The following is a 20,092-nucleotide window of genomic DNA, read 5'->3' as shown; positions in this document are numbered from 1 at the left end:
GCATGAGCTGCTTGCAAATTTTGGAGATTAATCCTTTATCAGTTGCTTCATTTGCAAATATTTTATCCCATTCTGAGGGTAATCTTTTGGTCTTGTTTATGGATTCCTTTGCTGCGCAAAAGCTTTGAAGTTTCATTAGATCCCATTTGTTTATTTTTGTTTTTATTTCCATTTCTCTAGCAGGTGGGTCAAAAAGGATCTTGCTGTGATTTATGTCATAAAGTGTTCTGCCTATGTTTTCCTCTAAGAGTGTGATAGTTTCTGGCCTTACTTTAAGTCTTTAATCCATTTTGAGCTTATTTTTGTGTATAGTGTTAGGGAGTGTTCTAATCTCATACTTTTACATGTACCTGTCCAGTTTTCCCAGCACCACTTATTGAAGAGGCTGTCCTTTCTCCAGTGTACATTCCTGCCTCCTTTATCAAAGATAAGGTGACCATATGTGCGTGGGTTTATCTCTGGGCTTTCTATCCTGTTCCATTGATTTATATTTCTGTTTTTGTGCTAGTACCATACTCTCTTGATTACTGTAGCTTTGTAGTATAGTCTGAAATCAGGGAGCCTGATTCCTCCAGCTCCGTTTTTCGTTCTCAAGATTGCTTTGGCTATTCGGGGTGTTTTGTGTTTCCATACAAATTCTGAAATTTTTTGTTCTGGTTCTGTGAAAAATGCCAGTGGTAGTTTGATAGGGATTGCATTGAATCTGTAGATTGCTTTAGGTAGTAGAGTCATTTTCACAATGTTGATCCTTACAATCCAAGAACATAGTATATCTCTTCATCTATTTGTATCATCTTTAATTTCTTTCATCAGTGTCTTATAATTTTCTGCATACAGGTCTTTTGTCTCCTTAGGTAGGTTTATTCCTAGATGTTTTATTCTTTTTGTTGCAATGGTAAATGGGAGTGTTTTTTTGATTTCACTTTCATATTTTTCACCATTAGTGTATAGGAATGCCAGAGATTTCTGTGCATTAATTTTGTATCCTGCTACTTTACCAAATTCATTGAATTGCTCTAGTAGTTTTCTGGTAGCATCTTTAGGATTCTCTAATTATAGTATCATGTCATCTGCAAACAGTGACTGCTTTACTTCTCCTTTTATGATTTGGATTCCTTTTATTTCCTTTTCTTCTCTGATTGCTGTGGCTAAAACTTCCAAAACTATGTTGAATAAGAGTGGTGAGAGTAGGTAACCTTGTCTTGTTCCTAATCTTAGTGGAAATGCTTTCAGTTTTTCACCATTGAGGATGATGTTGACTGTGGGTTGGTCATATATGGCCTCTATTATGTTGAGGAAAGTTCCCTCTATGCCTACTTTCTGGAGGGTTTTTATCATAAATAGGTGTTGAATTTTGTCAAAAGCTTTCTCTGCATCGATTGAGATGGTCATATGGTTTTTCTCCTTCAGTTTGTTAATATGATGTATCACATTGATTGATTTGTGTATATTGAAGAATCCTTGCATTCCTGGAATAAACCCCACTTCATCATGGTGTATGATCCTTTTAATGTGCTGTTGGATTCTGTTTGCTAGTATTTTGTTGAGGATTTTTGCATCTATGTTCATCAGAGATATTGGCCTGTAGTTTTCTTTCTTTGTGACATCCTTGTCTGGTTTTGGTATCAAGGTGATGGTGGCCTCATAGAAGGAATTTGGGAGTGTTCCTCCCTCTGCTGTATTTTGGAAGAGTTTGAGAAGGATAGGTGTTAGCTCTTCTCTAAATGTTTGATAGAATTTGCCTGTGAAGCCATCTGGTCCTGGGCTTTTGTTTGTTGGAAGATTTTTAGTCACAGTTTCAATTTCATTGCTTGTGATTGGTCTGTTCATATTTTCTATTCCTTCCTGGTTCAGTCTTTGCAGGTTGTGCCTTTCTAAGAATTTGTCCATTTCTTCCAGGTTGTCTATTTTATTGGCATAGAGTTGCTTGTAGTAATCTCTCATGATCTTTTGTATTTCTGCAGTGTCAGTTGTTACTTCTCCTTTTTCATTTCTAATTCTGTTGACTTGAGTCTTCTCCCTTTTTTTCTTGATGAGTCTGGCTAATGGTTTATCAATTTTGTTTATCTTCTCAAAGAACCAGCTTTTAGTTTTATTGATCTTTGCTATCGTTTCCTTCATTTCTTTTTCATTTATTTCTGATCTGATCTTTATGATTTCTTTCCTTCTGCTAACTTTGGGGATTTTTTGTTCTTCTTTCTCTAATTGCTTTAGGTGCAAGGTTAGGTTGTTTATTCGAGATGTTTCCTGTTTCTTACAGTAGGATTGTATTGCTATAAACTTCCCTCTTAGAACTGCTTTTGTTGCATCACATAGGTTTTGGGTTGTCGTGTCTCCATTGTCATTTGTTTCTGGGTATTTTTAGATTTCCTCTTTGATTTCTTCGGTGGTCACTTCATTGTTAAGTAGTGTATTGTTTAACCTCCATGTGTTTGTATTTTTTACAGATCTTTTCCTGTAATTGATATCTAGTCTCATAGTGTTGTGGTCGGAGAAGATACTTGATACAATTTCAATTTTCTTAAATTTACCAAGGCTTGATTTGTTACCCAAGATATGATCTATCCTGGAGAATGTTCCATGAGCACTTGAGAAAAATGTGTATTCTGTTGTTTTTGGATGGAATGTCCTATAAATATCAATTAAGTCCATCTTGTTTAATGTATCATTTAAAGCTTGTGTTTCCTTGTTTATTTTCATTTTGGATGATCTGTCCATTGGTGAAATTGGGGTGTTAAAGTCCCCTACTGTTATTGTGTTACTGTTGATTTCCTCTTTTATGGCTGTTAGTATTTGCCTTATGTATTGAGGTGCTCCTATGTTGGGTGCATAAATATTTACAATTGTTATATCTTCTTCTTGGATTGATCCCTTCATCGTTATGTAGTGTCTTTCTTTCTCTCTGGTAATAGTCTTTATTTTAAAGTCTATTTAGTCTGATACGAGAATTGCTACTCCAGCTTTCTTTTGATTTCCATTTGCATGGAATATCTTTTTTCCATCCCCTCACTTTCACTCTGTATGTGTCCCTAGGTCTGAAGTAGGTCTCTTGTAGACAGCATATATATAGGTCTTGTTTTTGTATCCATTCAGCCAGTCTGTGTTTTGGTGGGAGCATTAAATCCATTCACATTTAAGGTAATTAATTATCGATATATATGTTACTGTTACCATTTTCTGAATTGTTTTGGGTTTGTTTTTGTAGGTCTTTTCCTTGTCTTGTGTTTCTTGCCTAGAGAAGTTCCTTTAGCATTTGTTATAAAGCTGGTTTGGTGGTGCTGAACTCTCTCAGCTTTTGCTTGTCTGTAAAGGTTTTAATTTCTCCATCAAATCTGAATGAGATCCTTGCTGGGTAGAGTAATCTTGATTGTAGGTTTTTCTCCATCATCACTTTAAATATGTCCTGCCATTCCCTTCTGGCTTGCAGAGTTTCTGCTGAAAGATCAGCTGTTAACCTTATGGAGATTCCCTTGTGTGTTATTTGTTGTTTTTCCCTTGCTGCTTTTAATATGTTTTCTTTGTATTTAAATTTTGACAGTTTGATTAGTATGTGTCTTGGCGTGTTTCTCCCTGGATTTATCCTGTATGGGACTCTCTTTGCTTCCTGGAGTTGATTAACTATTTCCTTTCCCATATTGGGGAAGTTTTCAACTATAATCTCTTCAAATATTTTCTCAGTCCCTTTCTTTTTCTCTTCTTCTTCTGGGACCCCTATAATTTGAATGTTGGTGTGTTTAATGTTGTCCCAGAGGTCTCTGAGACTGTCCTCAAATCTTATCATTCTTTTTTCTTTATTCTGCTCTGCAGTAGTTATTTCCACTATTTTATCTTCCAGGTCACTTATCCGTTCTTCTGCCTCAGTTATTCTGCTATTGAACACTTCTATAGTATTTTTAATTTCATTTATTGTGTTGTTCATCATTGCTTGTTTCCTCTTTAGTTCTTCTAGGTCTTTGTTAAATGTTTCTTGCATTTTCTCTATTCTAGTTCCAAGATTTTGGATCATCTTTACTATCATTATTCTGAATTCTTTTTCAGGTAGACTGCCTATTTCCTCTTCATTTGTTAGTTCTGGTGGGTTTTTATCTTGCTCCTTCATCTGCGGTGTGTTTTTCTGTCTTCTCATTTTGCTTATCTTACTGGGTTTGGGGTCTCCTTTTTGCAGGCTGCAGGTTTGTAGTTCCCGTTGTTTTTGGTGTCTGTCCCCAGTGGCTCAAGTTGGTTCAGTGGGTTGTGTAGGCTTCCTGGTGGAAGGGACTAGTGCCTGTGTTCTGGTGGATGAGGCTGGATCTTGGCTTTCTGGTGGGGAGGTCCACGTCTGGTGGTGTGTTTTGGGGTGTCTGTGGACTTATTATGATTTTAGGCAGCCTCTCTGCTAATGGGTGGGGTTCCTTTCTTGTTAGTTGTTTGGCATAGGGTGTCCAACACTGTAGCTTGCTGGTCGTTGAGTGAAGCTGGGTGTTGGTGTTGAGATGGAGATCTCTGGGAGATTTTCGCTGTTTGATATTACGTGGAGCTGGGAGGTCTCTTGTGGACCAGTATCCTGAAATTGGCTCTCCCACCTCAGAGGCACAGCACTGACTCCTGGCTGCAGCACCAAGAGCCTTTCATCCACATGGCTCAGAATAAAAGAGAGAAAAAGTAGAAAGAAAGAAAGAGGATAAAATAAAGTAAGATAAAATAAAATAAAGTTATTAAAGTAAAAAATAATTATTAAGAAAAAAAATTTTTAAGTTAAAAAATAAAAAGAAAACGGACGGATAGAACCCTAGGACAAATGGTGAAAGCAAAGCTATACAGACAAAATCTCACACAGAAGCATACACATACACACTCAGAAAAAGAGGAAAAGGGGAAAAAATAATAAATCTTGCTCTCAAAGTCTACCTCCTCAATTTGGGATGATTTGTTGTCTATTCAGGTATTCCACAGATGCAGGGTACATCAAGTTGATTGTGGAGATTTAATCCACTCCTCCTGAGGCTGCTGGGAGAGATTTCCCTTTCTCTTCTTTGTTCGAAGAGCTCAGGGGCGTTCAGTTTAGGATTTGGCCCCGCCTCTGCGTGTAGGTTGCTGGAGGGCGTCTGTTCTTCACTCAGACAGGACGGGGGTTAAAGGAGCAGCTGACTCAGGGGCTCTGGCTCACTCAGGCCAGGGGGAGGGAGGGGTGCGGATGCGGGGCGAGCCTGCGGCGGCAGAGGCCAGCGTGACGTTGCACCAGCCTGAGGCGCACCGTGCATTCTCCCGGGGGAGTTTTCCCTGGATCACGGGACCCTGGCAGTGGCGGGCTGCACAAGCTCCGCGGAAGGGAGGTGTGGAGAGTGACCTGTGCTCACACACAGGCTTCTTGGTGGCGGTGGCAGCAGCCTTAGCGTCTCAGGCCCGTCTCTGGAGTCCGTGCTTTTAGCCGCGGCTCTCGCCCGTCTCTGGAGCTCCTTTAAGCAGCTTTTAATCCCCTCTCCTCACGCACCAGGAAACAAAGAGGGAAGAAACACCTCAAAGTCATTTTTAAAAAACAAAAAAATTACAAGAAAAGATTTGGGAATATTTTTTTTAAATGGACTTAATCAAATTTTTAAAAATCGAGGGATCAAAAGAAACAAGAAAGTGAAAACACCCCATAAAATAGGAGAAAATATTTGCAAATTATATACCTGATAAGAGTCCAGTATCTGGAATATATAAAGAATGTTTATAACTCAGCAATAAAAGGACAGCCCAACTATAAAATTGGCAAAGGATTAACATCGCTCCAAATATGATAAACAGGTGGTCAATAAGCACATGAAAAGAGTCTCAACATCATTTTTCATTATGGAAATGCAAATCAGAACCACAAGATAACACTTCACATTCACTAGGATGGCTATTATCAGAAAGATGAACAATCACCAGTGTCGGTGAGGATGTGGAACCCTCACACGTTGCTGGTGGAAAAGCAAAAAGCCACTTTGGAAAACAGTTTGGCAATGTCTCAAAGTCTTAAACATAGAATTACTATGTGACCCAGCAACCCCCTTCCTAGGTTTATACCCAAAAGAATTAAAAACCTATGTCTACATAAAAACAAGTACGTGAAAACTACCGGCATTATTCAGGATAGCCAAAAGCTAGAAACAACTCACATGTTCATCAGATGATGAACAGATTTTTTAAAATGTGTTATATCCATATAATGAAATATTATTCAGCCAAAAATAGGAACGAAGTACTGATACATGCTACAACATGCACGAACCTTGTAAACATTATGTAAAAGAAGCCAGACACAAAAGGCCACATACTGTATGATTCCATTTATATGGAGTATGCAGAATAGACAAATCTGTAGAGACAGAAGTAGGCGAGTGATTGCTAGGGGCTGAAAGGAGGAAAAGATTGGGGAGTGACTGCTAATTTCTACAGGGTTTCTTTTGGAGTGGTGAAAATGTTCCAGAATTAGATATTGGTGGTGGTTGCACAACCTTAAGCAATTAACATTCACAGCACTGGAGATAGGGCACTAACTAGTAAAGAGGGTCTGGGAAGGTCACCGTCAGTCTCTACTACACCTGCCCTTCCTTTTAAAATCATATATTTCTTTCAGATTTTACATCATCGATTAAGGTCTATAATTTCTATTATAGCATTTTCTAAATTCAGTGCATGCTATGCAAACACTTGTCAAGTTTCAAATTATAATTTTATATCTTATCCCAAGATTTGGCAGAAATAAACATATATTCTTGCTGTTTAAAATCTCTTAGTTCTCATTTTCTGAAATTAAAAAGTACTGAATTTTAGCTTACCCTCTTATGGGAGTCCTGCCATTTTAAACAATCATGTTAGCTCTGCTTTTTGGAGAACAGTATGGAATAATGATGAAGTACACAGGCATTCTGGCAGCCCAGCTGTCCCACCTGCCAGCCCTGTGATCTGAGGCAAGTTGCTTAACTTCTTCACTGGTGCCTCAGTTTCCTCCCACATTAAGTGGGCCTCATAACCGCCAGTATTTCATAAAGTTTTGTAGGAGTTAGTACCTGTAAAGCACTTAGAACAAAGAACAAATCCTGGCCTATAGTAAGAGCTCAATAAATCTTTGCTTATATTTTCTAGGTCCTCCCCAAATATTCTTTTAAGCTTCAGCAACAGAAACCCTGTGGAGTATTGTAACCACAGAAGGCAACGTGAGTTTAAATGGATTTTGCTTTCTGATTTGTTTCTTTTCTGATGACCTTCCTGAATGTGTCAACTTTTTTCTTAGCCTTTTTGGATACAATAGCACATGGGCTTAAGTCTTCAGTGAAATAAAAACTTCTATAACCAGTTTCTGAGTAAACTGATGGTGCCATAGACATCATCCTATTTGGATTGTCTTTCTTCTAAATACTTCACCTAATATTCCTTCACCCTAAAGTTCATTGGAAGCTTTTATATTTACTAGTGCAACCATAGATTTTTGGAGTCCTATAATCAAAGAATTTTACATATCTAGGGACAGACGTTTTGAAATCCTCTAGTTCAAACTACTTATAGTCTAAACTACAGATGAGGAAATTTACTCTTAAGGAGATTATATGGCTCTTCCAAAATCACAGATACTTCGGTGATTTTTTCTCTCTGGTATACTGAATTATCTCCCTTTCTGCACTTCATTCTCATTAATGAAGAAATTTATTGTCGAAAATAGTATCATAAAATTGTATAAATGCTGCTTTCCAATAATACTAAAGGTCTATTGAGTTATCTTCACCACCAATCAGGAACCTTTACTGGAAGCTTGTTCCTGATTGGTGAAAGCCTGCTGTAACAGTGGAATTCCAAAGAGTAAACAAAAAAGCATAGCAACAACTGAGTTTGCCGTCTCACTACCCTGAGCCTAGGCCAACCTGGACTCCTTCATCCCAGGTGAGGTGGCCTCTACATTTTATATGAAGGCTCTGATTTTCCCTTCAACTGTGATCCACCTTATAACATGGCAATCCATTACAGACAGGAAGATAAAACTGAACAACACAGCTAAAATAAAGTGTATTCCCAGGTAAAATAGACAAATGCTTTCATTTAAAATGGATTAGTTTGATGAGCTTCAGTTACAAGGCAACAGGAAGGTACCAGTGCTCAGGAACTGTATCTATGGGCAGTATCACCAATTCCTACTAGTGGCAGCAGCTGTGGTGGGTGACATGACTCACTGGAGTGTGTGATCTCATAGCCAGAAAGGATTTGCAAACAGCTCTGATCATTAATCCCATGCTGTGGAAACAGACATGGAGGAGTGCTGTGTTTCTCATAGCTATAGAGGGTCCTGGTTTCCTAAGAAGGAATGTTCACATCCCAGAGCTGGTAGTTTGGTGCCCTATCCCTAGGTGATGAGAGGAAGATGCTTTTTATAATGACTGCCAAGTTGGAATGGAGTCTCTCTTTGCATTTTCTGGGGTAAGATTCTACCATATTATTTTTTAATATAATTTTTTAATTTACAGAATACCCACTGTGGAGACAGGATGAAGTTGACCAGTGAAAAGTTGCCCAAGAACCCCTTTTATACTTCTCTATCCCACTATGCTGCTAATAACCAAAAACTCTTCCAATGGAGAAAGGAAAAGACTGGTACAAATCCTGATAATATTTTCACTAAAAGTTAATTAGGTACACCAGAGCAAAAGAGACAAGAAATATGAGTCTTATTGCTGGCAAGCAAGCAGTTAAGTTTACAGTCTTTTCTAGCTTTTCTGTAAGAATCTGTGAAATTGCTTGAAGCTACCTGGTAGCAGATCATCAGTGAAGAAGTTTCATAATGAGTTCCTGATCCTGGTTTTACTCTCAGGACTTTAGGACACCCTTCTGGAAAAGAGAAGCCAGATGTCAGTTCTGTTAAAGAGAACAGTACCATGCTTTACTTGAAATCAGCATTTAAAGCTACCATTTTTTTCTATAGACTTAAAAAAATTAAATTGGGGATGGTTAGCTCATCTAGTTAGAGTAGTTCTAATTAAGGCTCAGATTAAGAATTTCACTCACCCAGAGGCCAGCTTTGTCTAAAGAATTCCACATAGACTGCATTGCTAGAGCTCCTGCCTAGTAGGAAAGAGGGTTAGTTTGACAACCAGCCAATAAATTTCTTAATTATATAAGGCACAGTGTCAGGTATTGTGATAGTGCTTTCTTTTTTTAAGGTAGTGCTTTTTCCTTGAACTAAGGAGGTCAGTTTTAGGAATGAGAACTAGGAGGGAAACTAGTACAGTGTCAGATGAGTTCTATTTAATTTATTACTTTAAGAGAGAAAATTCATATTGTATGGATAAAGATGGAATTCTTTACTTTTTAAAAAATCAGATCATTACAGCCATGCTGGTTTGGTGGAAAAAGCATTGCACCTCTTGAAGGAAAGAATAAGAAGAGGGGATACTCTGGCATATTTCCTACGAGGTCAACTGTATTTTGAAGAGGTATCATTTTTTGTTGATTTGTTTTCATATAAAGCTGCTGTTAGATCTTCATAGCAAAATTTCCTATAGAGTTCCTTACATTGTTAAACCAGGGAAATTCTGTCAAATTCCATAGATTATAGTTGTGGATTTAAGTATGATAAATTGGTCCCAGCTTATGGAGATATTCAACCTTTCTCCATAAAAGTCATTCTAATTAATGTCATTTATAGGAGTCATTTTGGTATGAAATCCATTTTCACATGATAAATTAAAAATCTAATTTTTATATTTTGCCCGATATATTCAACATCATTTATAAAATATTTTCATTTTATTAACAATGAAAAATCCTGATTCTTACCTAGTACTTAAAGGCAGCTTTATATGTTCCTATATGGAGTAAGGAGGGGATTTCCCTCTTTATCCACATTATGCTGAGGTTTGCAAAGTAGGTCTAGGAGGACCTATGCAAACTATCACTCCAACTTCAGCAATATAGCTTCAGTTGTTCATTGAACCCCAAGGGAAGATGTGAAAAGGGACCAGCTGTCCCCAACCCCTCACTATCCATTGAATGTTTGGGCAGCTGTTCAACTATATCCCACTTACTTATCTTTTGATGGCTCCTTCATTCATTCTGGCAACAAATATTTGTTGAGGACTCATAATGCACCTGTCACTGTGAGGATAACGTAGCACAATGGTTCAGAGAATGATCTTTCAGCTTTGGGCGTAGGTTCCAGTACGGTTCTATTGCTTGTTAACTGTATCCTTGGGCACAAATGCTTAACCTCTTGGTGCCTCAGTTCCCTCATCTATAAAAGGGGGTAATAATATGTATTTCATAGAGCTATTATGAGGGTATATTAATTGTAAAAATACTAACAGGGCCTGGCACCTAGTAAGTGCTTTATAAGTATTTGCTACTATTATGCTAGGTACTAGCTATATAGTAATGAGGGAGTTAGAATGGTCCCCATTTCATAGAGCTTACAGTCTAGAGGAAGAAATTAAATTAATATATAATTAAAAATAAGTTAAAATACTGTGAAAGCAATTAACTGGGTACTCTGAGAGAGAATAACTTAGGGATAGGGCGGAAATACCTGTTGTTGAAACTAAAACTTGAAGAAAAGGAAGCAGTTAATGCAAACAGCCACAGGGAAGTGCATTCCAGGTAGAAGGGAGAACAAATGCAACGTTTCTGAGATGAGGAAGAGTTTGGTGAGCTCTAGGAATTAAGAGACCAATGTCATGGTCAGCAAGGCAGAGAATGACTCTAGATAAGCCTTGTTTAAAATGTAGTGAGAAGCCATTGAAGTGTTTTGAGACTGTGATGAATGGATTGGAAGGGAAGCATAGGACCAAGACAAGTTTAGGGGAAAATTATACTAGTTGGTCAAGAGAGGATGGTGATCTTGACCCAGCAGTGGAGCTGGGTCCTGGATTTATTTTGGAGATACAAGTAATGGCATCATGGACTGAAAAATAGAGAAGTGGGGAGGAGTGAGTTTTGAGGGAACCATCAGGAGGTCAGTTTTTGGACATTTTATGTTTGAGATTCCCCTCAGTCATCCAAGTATACATGTTTCAAAGTAGAAACTACATGTAAGACTCTAGATCTCAAAGGAGAAGTCTGAGTTGAAAGTATATATCTGAGATTTTCCAGCATGTATATGGTATTTAAAATCATGAAAAACTAAAAGGACTTCCTTTCTCTTCCTCTGTATAGAGTATTCTAAGTTTTCCAGCCCTCTTATATGTTGGGCAAACACTAGCCAGAAAGGAGAATGAATCTTTACAACTCAGTCATTTACTCATTGTCGTATGTTCTTTAAGATAAATATTTGTTAGCATTTTGGTACAGTTTTTATTAATTTTATCAGTTTGTTGATTAATTACAGTTTATGAAAAGAGAAATTCAATTGTTTCTGTGTTTTCCAAAAGTTGCTTTTCTATGGCCTGCTCTTCCTAGTAATGACCTTCCAACTCAGAGACTCTCTTTCCACTGTTACAAATGATTTATTCTTTAGCGTAAGGCATTTTCCATGGTGGATTAAGACATAAGCCCCATTTTTTTTTTTTTTTTTTTTTTATGAGATACGCGGGCCTCTCACTGTTGTGGCCTCTCCGTTGCAGAGCACAGGCTCCGGACGCGCAGGCCCAGCGGCCATGGCCCACGGGCCCAGCCGCTCCGCGGCATGTGGGATCTTCCCGGACCGGGGCACAAACCCGTGTCCCCTGCATCGGCAGGTGGACTCTCCACCACAGTGCCACCAGGGAAGCCCAAACCCCATTTTTGTTCCTTACACTTCAGCGTATTTGTTATTATATCCTATAACGCTGAGGAGCCTTAAATGAATGACATATAACACATAGGTTTTTATAGGAAGTATGGGAGAAAGATAATTTTGGAGAATCACGTTTGTTTTTCTGTGTCTTCTCCCTAGCTAGAAAATGGCAAAACTGGAAGAGCCATATCATAGTGGATATTTAGTAGTAGCGGATATCCTGATGTTTATCTTTTCTCAGAGTCTTTGGCCCCATCTCTGAAGTTTCTCAGACTCCAGGAGTAGCGGGTGATATGGCAGGCTGGAATGAGCAGAGGGCTAGGCTATCATTTAGACAGCGGTTTGGCAATAGCCAAGAGTAAGAGTGAAAGCCAAAGAGAGTCTGACCCAGGTTCCTCCTGGTCAGTTCCCTCAGTTGCCATATTTAGGTTTATTTTATTGATTTTATAGTGTGTTGGTTGTTGTCAATAGCTTACTTGCAAATTCCATAAATTTGTTGCTGTCTTGTTTTATTTGGTGCTGCTAGCTAGAGTTAGGTGGGAACTAAGTATTTGGGATTACTTTAAAGTAATAATGAAAATAATTCAGTATTTCCTGGGAGCTTACAGGGATGGTATGAAGAAGCATTAGAACAGTTTGAAGAAATCAAGGAAAAGGATCATCAGGCAACTTACCAGCTAGGAGTGATGTATTATGATGGCCTGGGGATGACCGCAGACGCTGTAAGTTATTGTTTTGTTCACAGTGTTTAAGATTTCATTGTTTATGGATTATTTGATATATTTAAAATTATATTTTAATGATATATTTCTTACTTATATTTAAATAATTATCTGTCATTTCAGCATTTAAAGGAGAGCAGTAGTCATTTTTACATTTACGTGAAAAATAAATTTCTTTTTGCCCCTCTCCTTGCTACTATTAGCCGTCAATAACATTTTTGCTTTAAAATATTTTCCTTTGTTTTTAAAAGTTACTTCAAAGCTACATGAACATGGAGAAAAGTTAGAAAATAAGCAAAAATAAGATCACTCCAAATTTTACTATCAAATATGAACTTTGTTATTAGAGTATATTCTTCCATGTATTGCCCTATGCAAAAAAAAAAGATAAGCTGAAACCAGAATGTGTTCATTAGACAGTCACACTTGCTATGAAACTTCTTAAGTCTCTCTCTAGAATGCGAATTTTTTTGAAAAATTGGTTTTTATACTTATTCGTGCTTTCTAACTCAATGGTCCCCTTTTTCTATTTAAATGGTATCATGACTGCACCATCACCCAAGTTATAGGATTATTTAGTATGGAATTTAGAAATAGGTCCTTGGAAAATGGTAATAACAGTAGGATAATATTCATCACTATATCTTTTTAAAACTTTTAAACAATCTAACCAGAAAGAATTTACATAAACAAAAAGAATCAACAATTTGAGTTTACCAAAGATATAATAATAATACCAGTGAAAAATATTGGCTGCACAAAAATAAAGCGGAAAGCAATAAAATGCTTAATTTCTGACAGGGCCTAACCAGAAGAAATACAATAGAAATTAGATGACAATTGAACTCTAGTCTCAAAAAGTTAAGAAAACACATTTTGTCAATCAAACATGAGAAGACTGGGGAACAAATTGCAATGAAACAACTTAAACTTGTGAAAACAAATCTTTAAAAATTTTACTTTCCAAAAATAGAATTTATACTGAATACATCTACCAAAACGAACACATATTCCCTAATACCATTTAATACCCAGTTTATATTCAAAATTCTCAAATTGTCCCAAAGTAGTCTTTCAAGCCAGCATTCAGTCAGAGACCACCCAATGCATTGAGTTGTAATATCTACAAGTTTCTTTAATCTAGATTAATTCTCTCTCCTGCCTTTTTTCATAATACTGACTTTATTAGAAGTGACACTTATATGGTACTTATGCAGAAAAATGTCTTCTTTTGTAATTCGTACTGAAATATTTAGGGATGAAGTGTCCTGATATTTTCATATCGGCATATAACTTGAAACAAGTCACCAAAAAAGACAGATGAAGCAAATATAGCAAAATGTTATTACTGACAATCTATGTGGTAGTTATGCAAATTTTTTTTTTTTTTTTTGCGGTATGCGGGCCTCTCACTGCTGTGGCCTCTCCCGCTGCGGAGCACAGGCTCCGGACGTGCAGGCTCAGCAGCCATGGCTCACGGGCCCAGCCGCTCCGCGGCACGTGGGATTTTCCTGGACCGGGGCACGAACCCGTGTCCCCTGCATCAGCAGGCGGACTCTCAACCACTGCGCCACCAGAGAAGCCCTATGCAAATTTTTATGTAATATTCTTTCTACTTTTCTGTATGCCATTCTTAGATCTTCTGTATTCTCAGCCTTTTTCTCAGACTACTTCCTTCACTTCCTTGCCTTATCAGAAACTTGGTTGTCCCACAAGCAGCCCTCTTTATAGGAGGGCTCTCCTTACAACCTCCCAAAGTACCATAGTGCTCAAAGTTAGAGCTGGTATTATTTTCATTTCCCAATTCACTTTCTAGCTATTATTTCTCCTCCACCTCAGGCACAAAGTGTACCTACTTTGAAGTTCATACCAACTCCTTGCTTTCCTAGTTCTATCAATTTCCTGGTTGTTGGGAACTTTCTAATGTTAACCTGAAGACTTTGGCTCTGGGATTACATTTTCCTCCCTGTGTCATTCCACCATTTTATCTGATACTTGAATGAAGAACTGAGCAGCAAGAAGGAGCAACGTATAGGTCTAGGTGAATCACATTCCAGGCAGAGGAAATAGCTAGCGTTCAGGCCTGAGGAAGGATGGTACAGCTGGAATACAGTCAAAACAGTGAAACAGGGACCAAACCACGTGGAACTTGGCAAACTACGGCCAAATGGATTGTATTCTCAATGCAGTGTGAAGACACCAAAAGGGAGTGCAATTAATACGATTAACATTTTTAAAGATCATTTTGTCTGTTGTGTGGAGATTGGATTGAATGGAGGCAAGAGTAGAAGCAGGAAGTCCAGTGAGGAAGCCAGTGCAGTAGTTCAGATAAAAGAGCAGCTTTAACTGAAATTATAGTGGTGGGAATAGAGAAAAGTGGACAGATCTAGGATGTGCTCTTAAGAGGATACAGGACTTTCTGATGGATTGGGAGAGGGGCAGAGATAAGGGGAGGAATCAAGGATGATTCCTACTTTTTGTCTTGAGTGGATGATGTTGCCATTTAATAACAATGGGGTGACTGAGGGAGAAGCACGTTTGGCGTACAGGAGGAAAAGCGAAACATTTATGTTTGAATGTTTCATTTGAAGTACCTGTTAAGACACCTAAGTAGAGATGTCAGGTAGAGAGTCTGGAGCTCAGCGGTGCCGTCAGGACTAGAGAAATCAGTGGGGGGCTATCTGTGGAGCAGTGGGAGTTACAGCACCAGCTTGGATAAGATTGCTGAATGAGTATCATAGACAAGAGCCACAGGTCAAGGCCAGGGACTGGAAGCCCTCCAGTATTTCATGGTCATAACAGAAAGAATAGCTAGCCAGCAAAGGAGAAATGAGAAGAAGACAGGGAGGACAGAGGAAAATGAGGACTGTGTGGTGATCTGAAAGTCAAACGATGAAATTGTTTCAAGAAGAAGGGAGTGATCATCTGTCTCAAATTCTGCTGAGAGGTGAGTAGAATGAAAACTGAGCACTTACTATCAGACATACTAAGATGAATTTCACTGGAGATCTTGACAAAACTATTTCAGTGGGACCAAGGTCATAAGGGACCAAGATTGGAGTGGGTGGAGGAGACATATGGATGTAAGGAAGTGGAGATAAGCACTGAGCTTTGTTATAAAGTAGAACAAATATATGTGCAATAACTGGGAGGGATCATGGGATCAAGGGAGAGTTTTCTCCCAGATCAAAGATATTACAGTATTATTTGTAAGCTGACACACAAGATCTGGTAGAGAGGAAAAAATTGATAATGAATCAGGTAAACTGATAGATTTGGTGTTTCTTTCAATTCTTTCTGTTTTCTCAGTGAAATAAAAGACAAGCCAAGTGTTTGCTGTGGCAGCATGTATCCTAAAATTCTAACAATTCAGAGAAAATAAGCATAGCACCTGTGCAAAGATGACACACAACTCCATGAACTGTTCCATATTTTTTATAAAAATATTTAAAAAGTTGAAGCCATGAGCTGAGACTGAGGAGAGGGAGCGAGGGGACAGCAGAAGTCTGAAGAGAAAGGAAAAGGTTTGAAGTAGTATCTTCTCTTCCAGATAAGTGGGAGAGATCATTGATGAGACAAACTGATAGTATTGCTTGTGAGGGGAGAGCTCGCTCTGAAATTTGAAGTCACAAATTGTAGGAAGGACCTGTCAGCATGGTTATGTTTTTCTCCAGCCATGTTCAGTGGTTTAAGTACAGCAGAGTAGCTGGAGAAATAAGATATCTGCCACATGAGTGAGTGTCATGGAGGGAAAGAGGGACAAAGGAATGAGTACAGTGACAGATACAGAATAAGCTGATGTGGGAAGAACACGAAGGTGTAGAAAGACCAGGAAAATTGGTAGATTCGACGGGTTGGCATATGGCAACTCCAAAATAGAATGGCTTAAATGTAATTACATATGGAGGCCAGAGGAGCAAAAAAGAAGATGGCCTCTGTAGGTCTGTTCAGTTAACCCAAGGTAAAGCGGCAAAGAGCAAATTCTTTTAATGTTTATCATTTTATTAATTTACCGAGTTCTTGACACTAATTTGGTCCAGAGTCTGGTTGAAACAAATATGCTTTGTGTGGTAGGTTTGAAATGTCTTGAAATTTACATGTTATAAACCCCAAAATATTGATACAAAACCGCATTATGTTTGCTTTAGTCATATATCTTTTGAAAGAAATTGAAAGGAAAAAATACATACACAGGTATGTATATATGTGCCTGGGTATCCTTTTATATTTGTACATATTTACCATTTCTGAGGCTTTACATTCCTCCCTATCAATCGGCGTTGCCATCTGGCACCATATTCCTTTTCCATTCAACCTGAAGAATTTCCTTTAAAGAGCATTTCTTGTAAGTATGCAGGTAATGAGTTATCTCCAATTTTATAATTACCTGAAAATGTCTTCACTCTGCCTTCATTTTTGATGAATTGTTTTGCTGGTTGAGTTTCTCCTTTCCTCACTTTAAAAATGCCATTGTAGTGCTTCCCTGGTGGCGCAGTGGTTGAGAGTCCGCCTGCCGATGCAGGGGACAGGGTTTGTGCCCCGGTCCGGGAAGATCCCACATGGCGCGGAACGGCTGGGCCCGTGAGCTATGGCCTCTGAGCCTGCGCGTCTGGAGCCTGTGCTCCGCAGAGGGAGAGGCCACAACAGTGAGAGGCCCGCGAACCGCGCAAAAAAAAAAAAAAAAAATGCCATTGTAAACTCTTCTAGCTTCTCACAAGAAGTCAGTCTCTGATTGTCTTATGTTCCCTGTATATGTGTCCTTTTTCTCTGGCTGCTTGCAGGATTTCTATGGATTTCAGCAGTTTAACTATGATGCATGCCTAGGAGAGGGTTTTTGTTTATCCTGTCTGGGGTTCATTGAACTTCAATGATCCCTTTCAGTTGCAGTTCTCAAGAGTCATTCCTCTTCCAGTTTGTGTTTGGTTTGATAAACTTCCCAGTGCCTTTAATAACTTTTTAAAAAATTAATTAATTTATTTTTGGCTGCGTTGGGTCTTTGTTGCTGCGTGTAGGCTTTCTCTCGTTGTGGAGAGCAGGGGCTACCCTTTGGTGCAGTGCCCGGGCTTCTCACTGCGGTGGCTTCTCTTGTTGCAGAGCATGGGCTCTAGGCGCGCGGGCTTCAGTAGTTGTGGCTCACAGGCTCTTGAGCACAGGCTCAGTAGTTGTGGCACATGGGCTTAGTTGCTCCGCGGCACGTGGGATCCTCCCAGACCAGGGCTCGAACCCGTGTTCCCTGCCTTGGCAGGCGTATTCTTAACCACTGTGCCATCAGGGAAGTCCCTCCCAGTGCCTTTAGAAAGTTGTTCTTTATGTTTGGTCCTGATTTAATCACTGCTATCTGTGGGAGGATTTACACGAACACTTCACTCTACTACCATTATACTGTAAGTTCTCTCTTACTAACCAGTTGGGGGAAAAAATGGTAGACACCTACCTCACACACTCACAGAAGTAAATCCACATGATCTGGGACTCGGTAAAACACCTTTATTTTCTCATCTATTACTGTGTTGTTTAGCCAGCAATAGCACTTTGAGAGACTAGTGAGGAGTAAAAGTTAGAATGCAGCGTATACAAATGTACTTGACTCTCAAATATTATTTTCCTCTTTGCAGTGATTTTTGAAGGTTTTGAAACTGTGGGTTAAATCCACTTCACCTGCCTTCACTAATCAAAGTCGTTTTAAGACTCATGTGTCCTCCAAGCTGCACTTGCATAAACAATAAGATGTTTGCCTGAGTTGTTTTCTGGGAACTTGGAGCCAGTGGCATCTAGTTTGAGCTGAGCTGGTTAAGACTAGATAGGACCGTCGACTCTCCAGCTGGGCATCCACAGGCGTCCATTGCTTCATGATGTTTTGAACGTGCAGAGGCCTGCATCTTAGTTACCCCTGCGCAAGAGAAGATTACCCGCCAATTCCCACATCTTTTCCCAATCACCTTTCGCCACGCCCCGCACGCTCCCCATGCCTCGGACCGCCCTACTGTTTTTTATTCCTTATCCCATAAATACCCCGAGCTGCCTGCTTGCTGGAGGCTGGTTTGAGATTTGTTCTCCCGTCTTCCGGTTTTTTTTGCTGCCTCTTTTTGCTGCCGACCTCGGTGTCTCCGCGTTTGGCTTGCTGTGCGTCTGGCAAGACAGATCTGGTTCGGTAACACACGTGGTGAGCCAGCCAAGAGGTGAGTCCAGGCGAAACTTTGGACCACGGCTCGTCAGCCCCTTGCAGGCACTGAGGACCGGTGGGCCAGCCCGAGCAGCTCCTTGGCGTGTCCATTCCCAGACTGACCCTGGGTTTTCAGGGAGGCACTGCTCACCTTCCGTGCGTAGTTTCATCTTGTAGCAAGGAGAGGAAATGGAGCAGGACCCTATGGTGCTTCCCCTCCATGCCCTCTGCCTGTCTTCTGTCTGTAGAAAAACTTTAGTCAAAGAACAAATTCAGAGAAGTGAGAAAGTGCAGAAGCGAAGGAAAACAAGACCGAGTAATAATAGTTTAGTCAGTGAATGAAGTCGGGGACCATTAGTCCCTCCTCATAGGGCTATAGATAATATTCTGGGCCGTATCCTTTGAGCTGTTTTATAGATACTGAAACCCCCACTAGGTGAAAGAAATTAACTACATGATGACCAGGCTGTGTAGCCATGACATAAGCTGCCACAGTTCTGAGAACTGGCTTCAAAGAAATGGGAACAAACCGACCCTGGAACTGAAGACTAACTGTACCTAAAACAATGAAGATGGCACTGACCAGACCACCACGTGACCAATTTCAAGGTGACTGTCGGAGCTGACTGGGCTGTTTCTGCATGTAGCCCCCTCCCTCCGCCTAAACACCCCTGAAACTCCCCTTTAAAAGTGCTTGCCCAGGGCTTCCCTGGGGGCGCAGTGGTTGAGGGTCCGCCTGCCGATGCAGGGGCCACGGGTTTGTGCCCCGGTCCGGGAGGATCCCACGTGCCGCGGAGCGGCTGGGCCCGTGAGCCATGGCCGCTGAGCCTGCGCGTCCAGAGCCTGTGCTCCGCAACGGGAGAGGCCACAACAGTGAGAGGCCCGCGTACCGCAAAAAAAAAAAAAAAAAAAGTGCTTGCCCTCTGATTTGTCAGTGAGGAATCAGTCTCTGAACATAAGTCCACCATTCTCCCCGTTGCCGGCCTCAGAAATAAAGCAGACTTTCCACTAGCCTTGCCTCTTGAATATTGGTTTTTGAGTGGCGAGCAGTTAGACCCGTCTTTCAGTAACATTTTTGGGGTTTTGGGCTTTTGGATTTGAAACATGTTTTTAGGGTAAACCTCGTTAAAGAAATGCACTTGTGCCTAGATTGTCTTTGGAACCCTGAAGGATCATGGGTTAGAGGCCCACCTGATGGGATTTTGGCAGACAATATAAAAGGTTACTGCTGCTGAGGTACTCTGTACCTGAGTTTATGGCCCAGGGCTCTGGATTTTGGTTTTGTTTTTGTTTTGTTTGTCCATGTCTGTCTATGTCTGATTGTCTTAATTGTTAGGAATTGGCTACCGGGGGTTGAGCTTCTTGGCGACTGTAGCAAGGACCCTAAGATTTTGTTGCTGCACCCACCTGGGAACAAAGCTCCTTCAAAATGGGCAATGTTAATTCAGTTCCCTCTTGCAGCCCTCTAGGCCACATTCTCCAAAATTGGGAGACTTTCTGTTA

The 20,092-nt window shown here is 39.9% G+C and overlaps 1 protein-coding gene and 1 non-coding gene across 2 annotated transcripts in view; both read left to right on the top strand.

The window, feature by feature from the left end:
* Positions 1 to 8,470: 8,470 nt before the first annotated feature.
* The window catches only part of LRP2BP (LRP2 binding protein), a 46,945-nt gene continuing 35,323 nt past the window's right edge, over positions 8,471 to 20,092 (top strand). Inside the window, exons 1-3 of the mRNA XM_089903656.1 lie at positions 8,471 to 8,592; positions 9,319 to 9,431; positions 12,313 to 12,426. Coding sequence (XP_089759782.1) covers positions 8,487 to 8,592; positions 9,319 to 9,431; positions 12,313 to 12,426 — 333 coding nt within the window. The 5' untranslated portion in view covers positions 8,471 to 8,486. The remainder of the gene's footprint in view (positions 8,593 to 9,318; positions 9,432 to 12,312; positions 12,427 to 20,092) is intronic.
* On the top strand, positions 15,760 to 15,862 carry LOC115803234 (U6 spliceosomal RNA). Its single transcript, XR_004023919.1, has one exon. It is a non-coding gene; the product is annotated as a U6 spliceosomal RNA (small nuclear RNA).

The sequence above is a fragment of the Delphinapterus leucas genome, chromosome 21 (genome assembly GCF_059928025.1).
Source record: "Delphinapterus leucas isolate spDelLeu-1000000601 "Yukka" chromosome 21, BTC_Dleu_Yukka2, whole genome shotgun sequence".
In the NCBI taxonomy this organism is placed as follows: Eukaryota; Metazoa; Chordata; class Mammalia; order Artiodactyla; family Monodontidae; genus Delphinapterus; species Delphinapterus leucas.
This window is presented reverse-complemented; position numbering and strand designations above follow the sequence as displayed.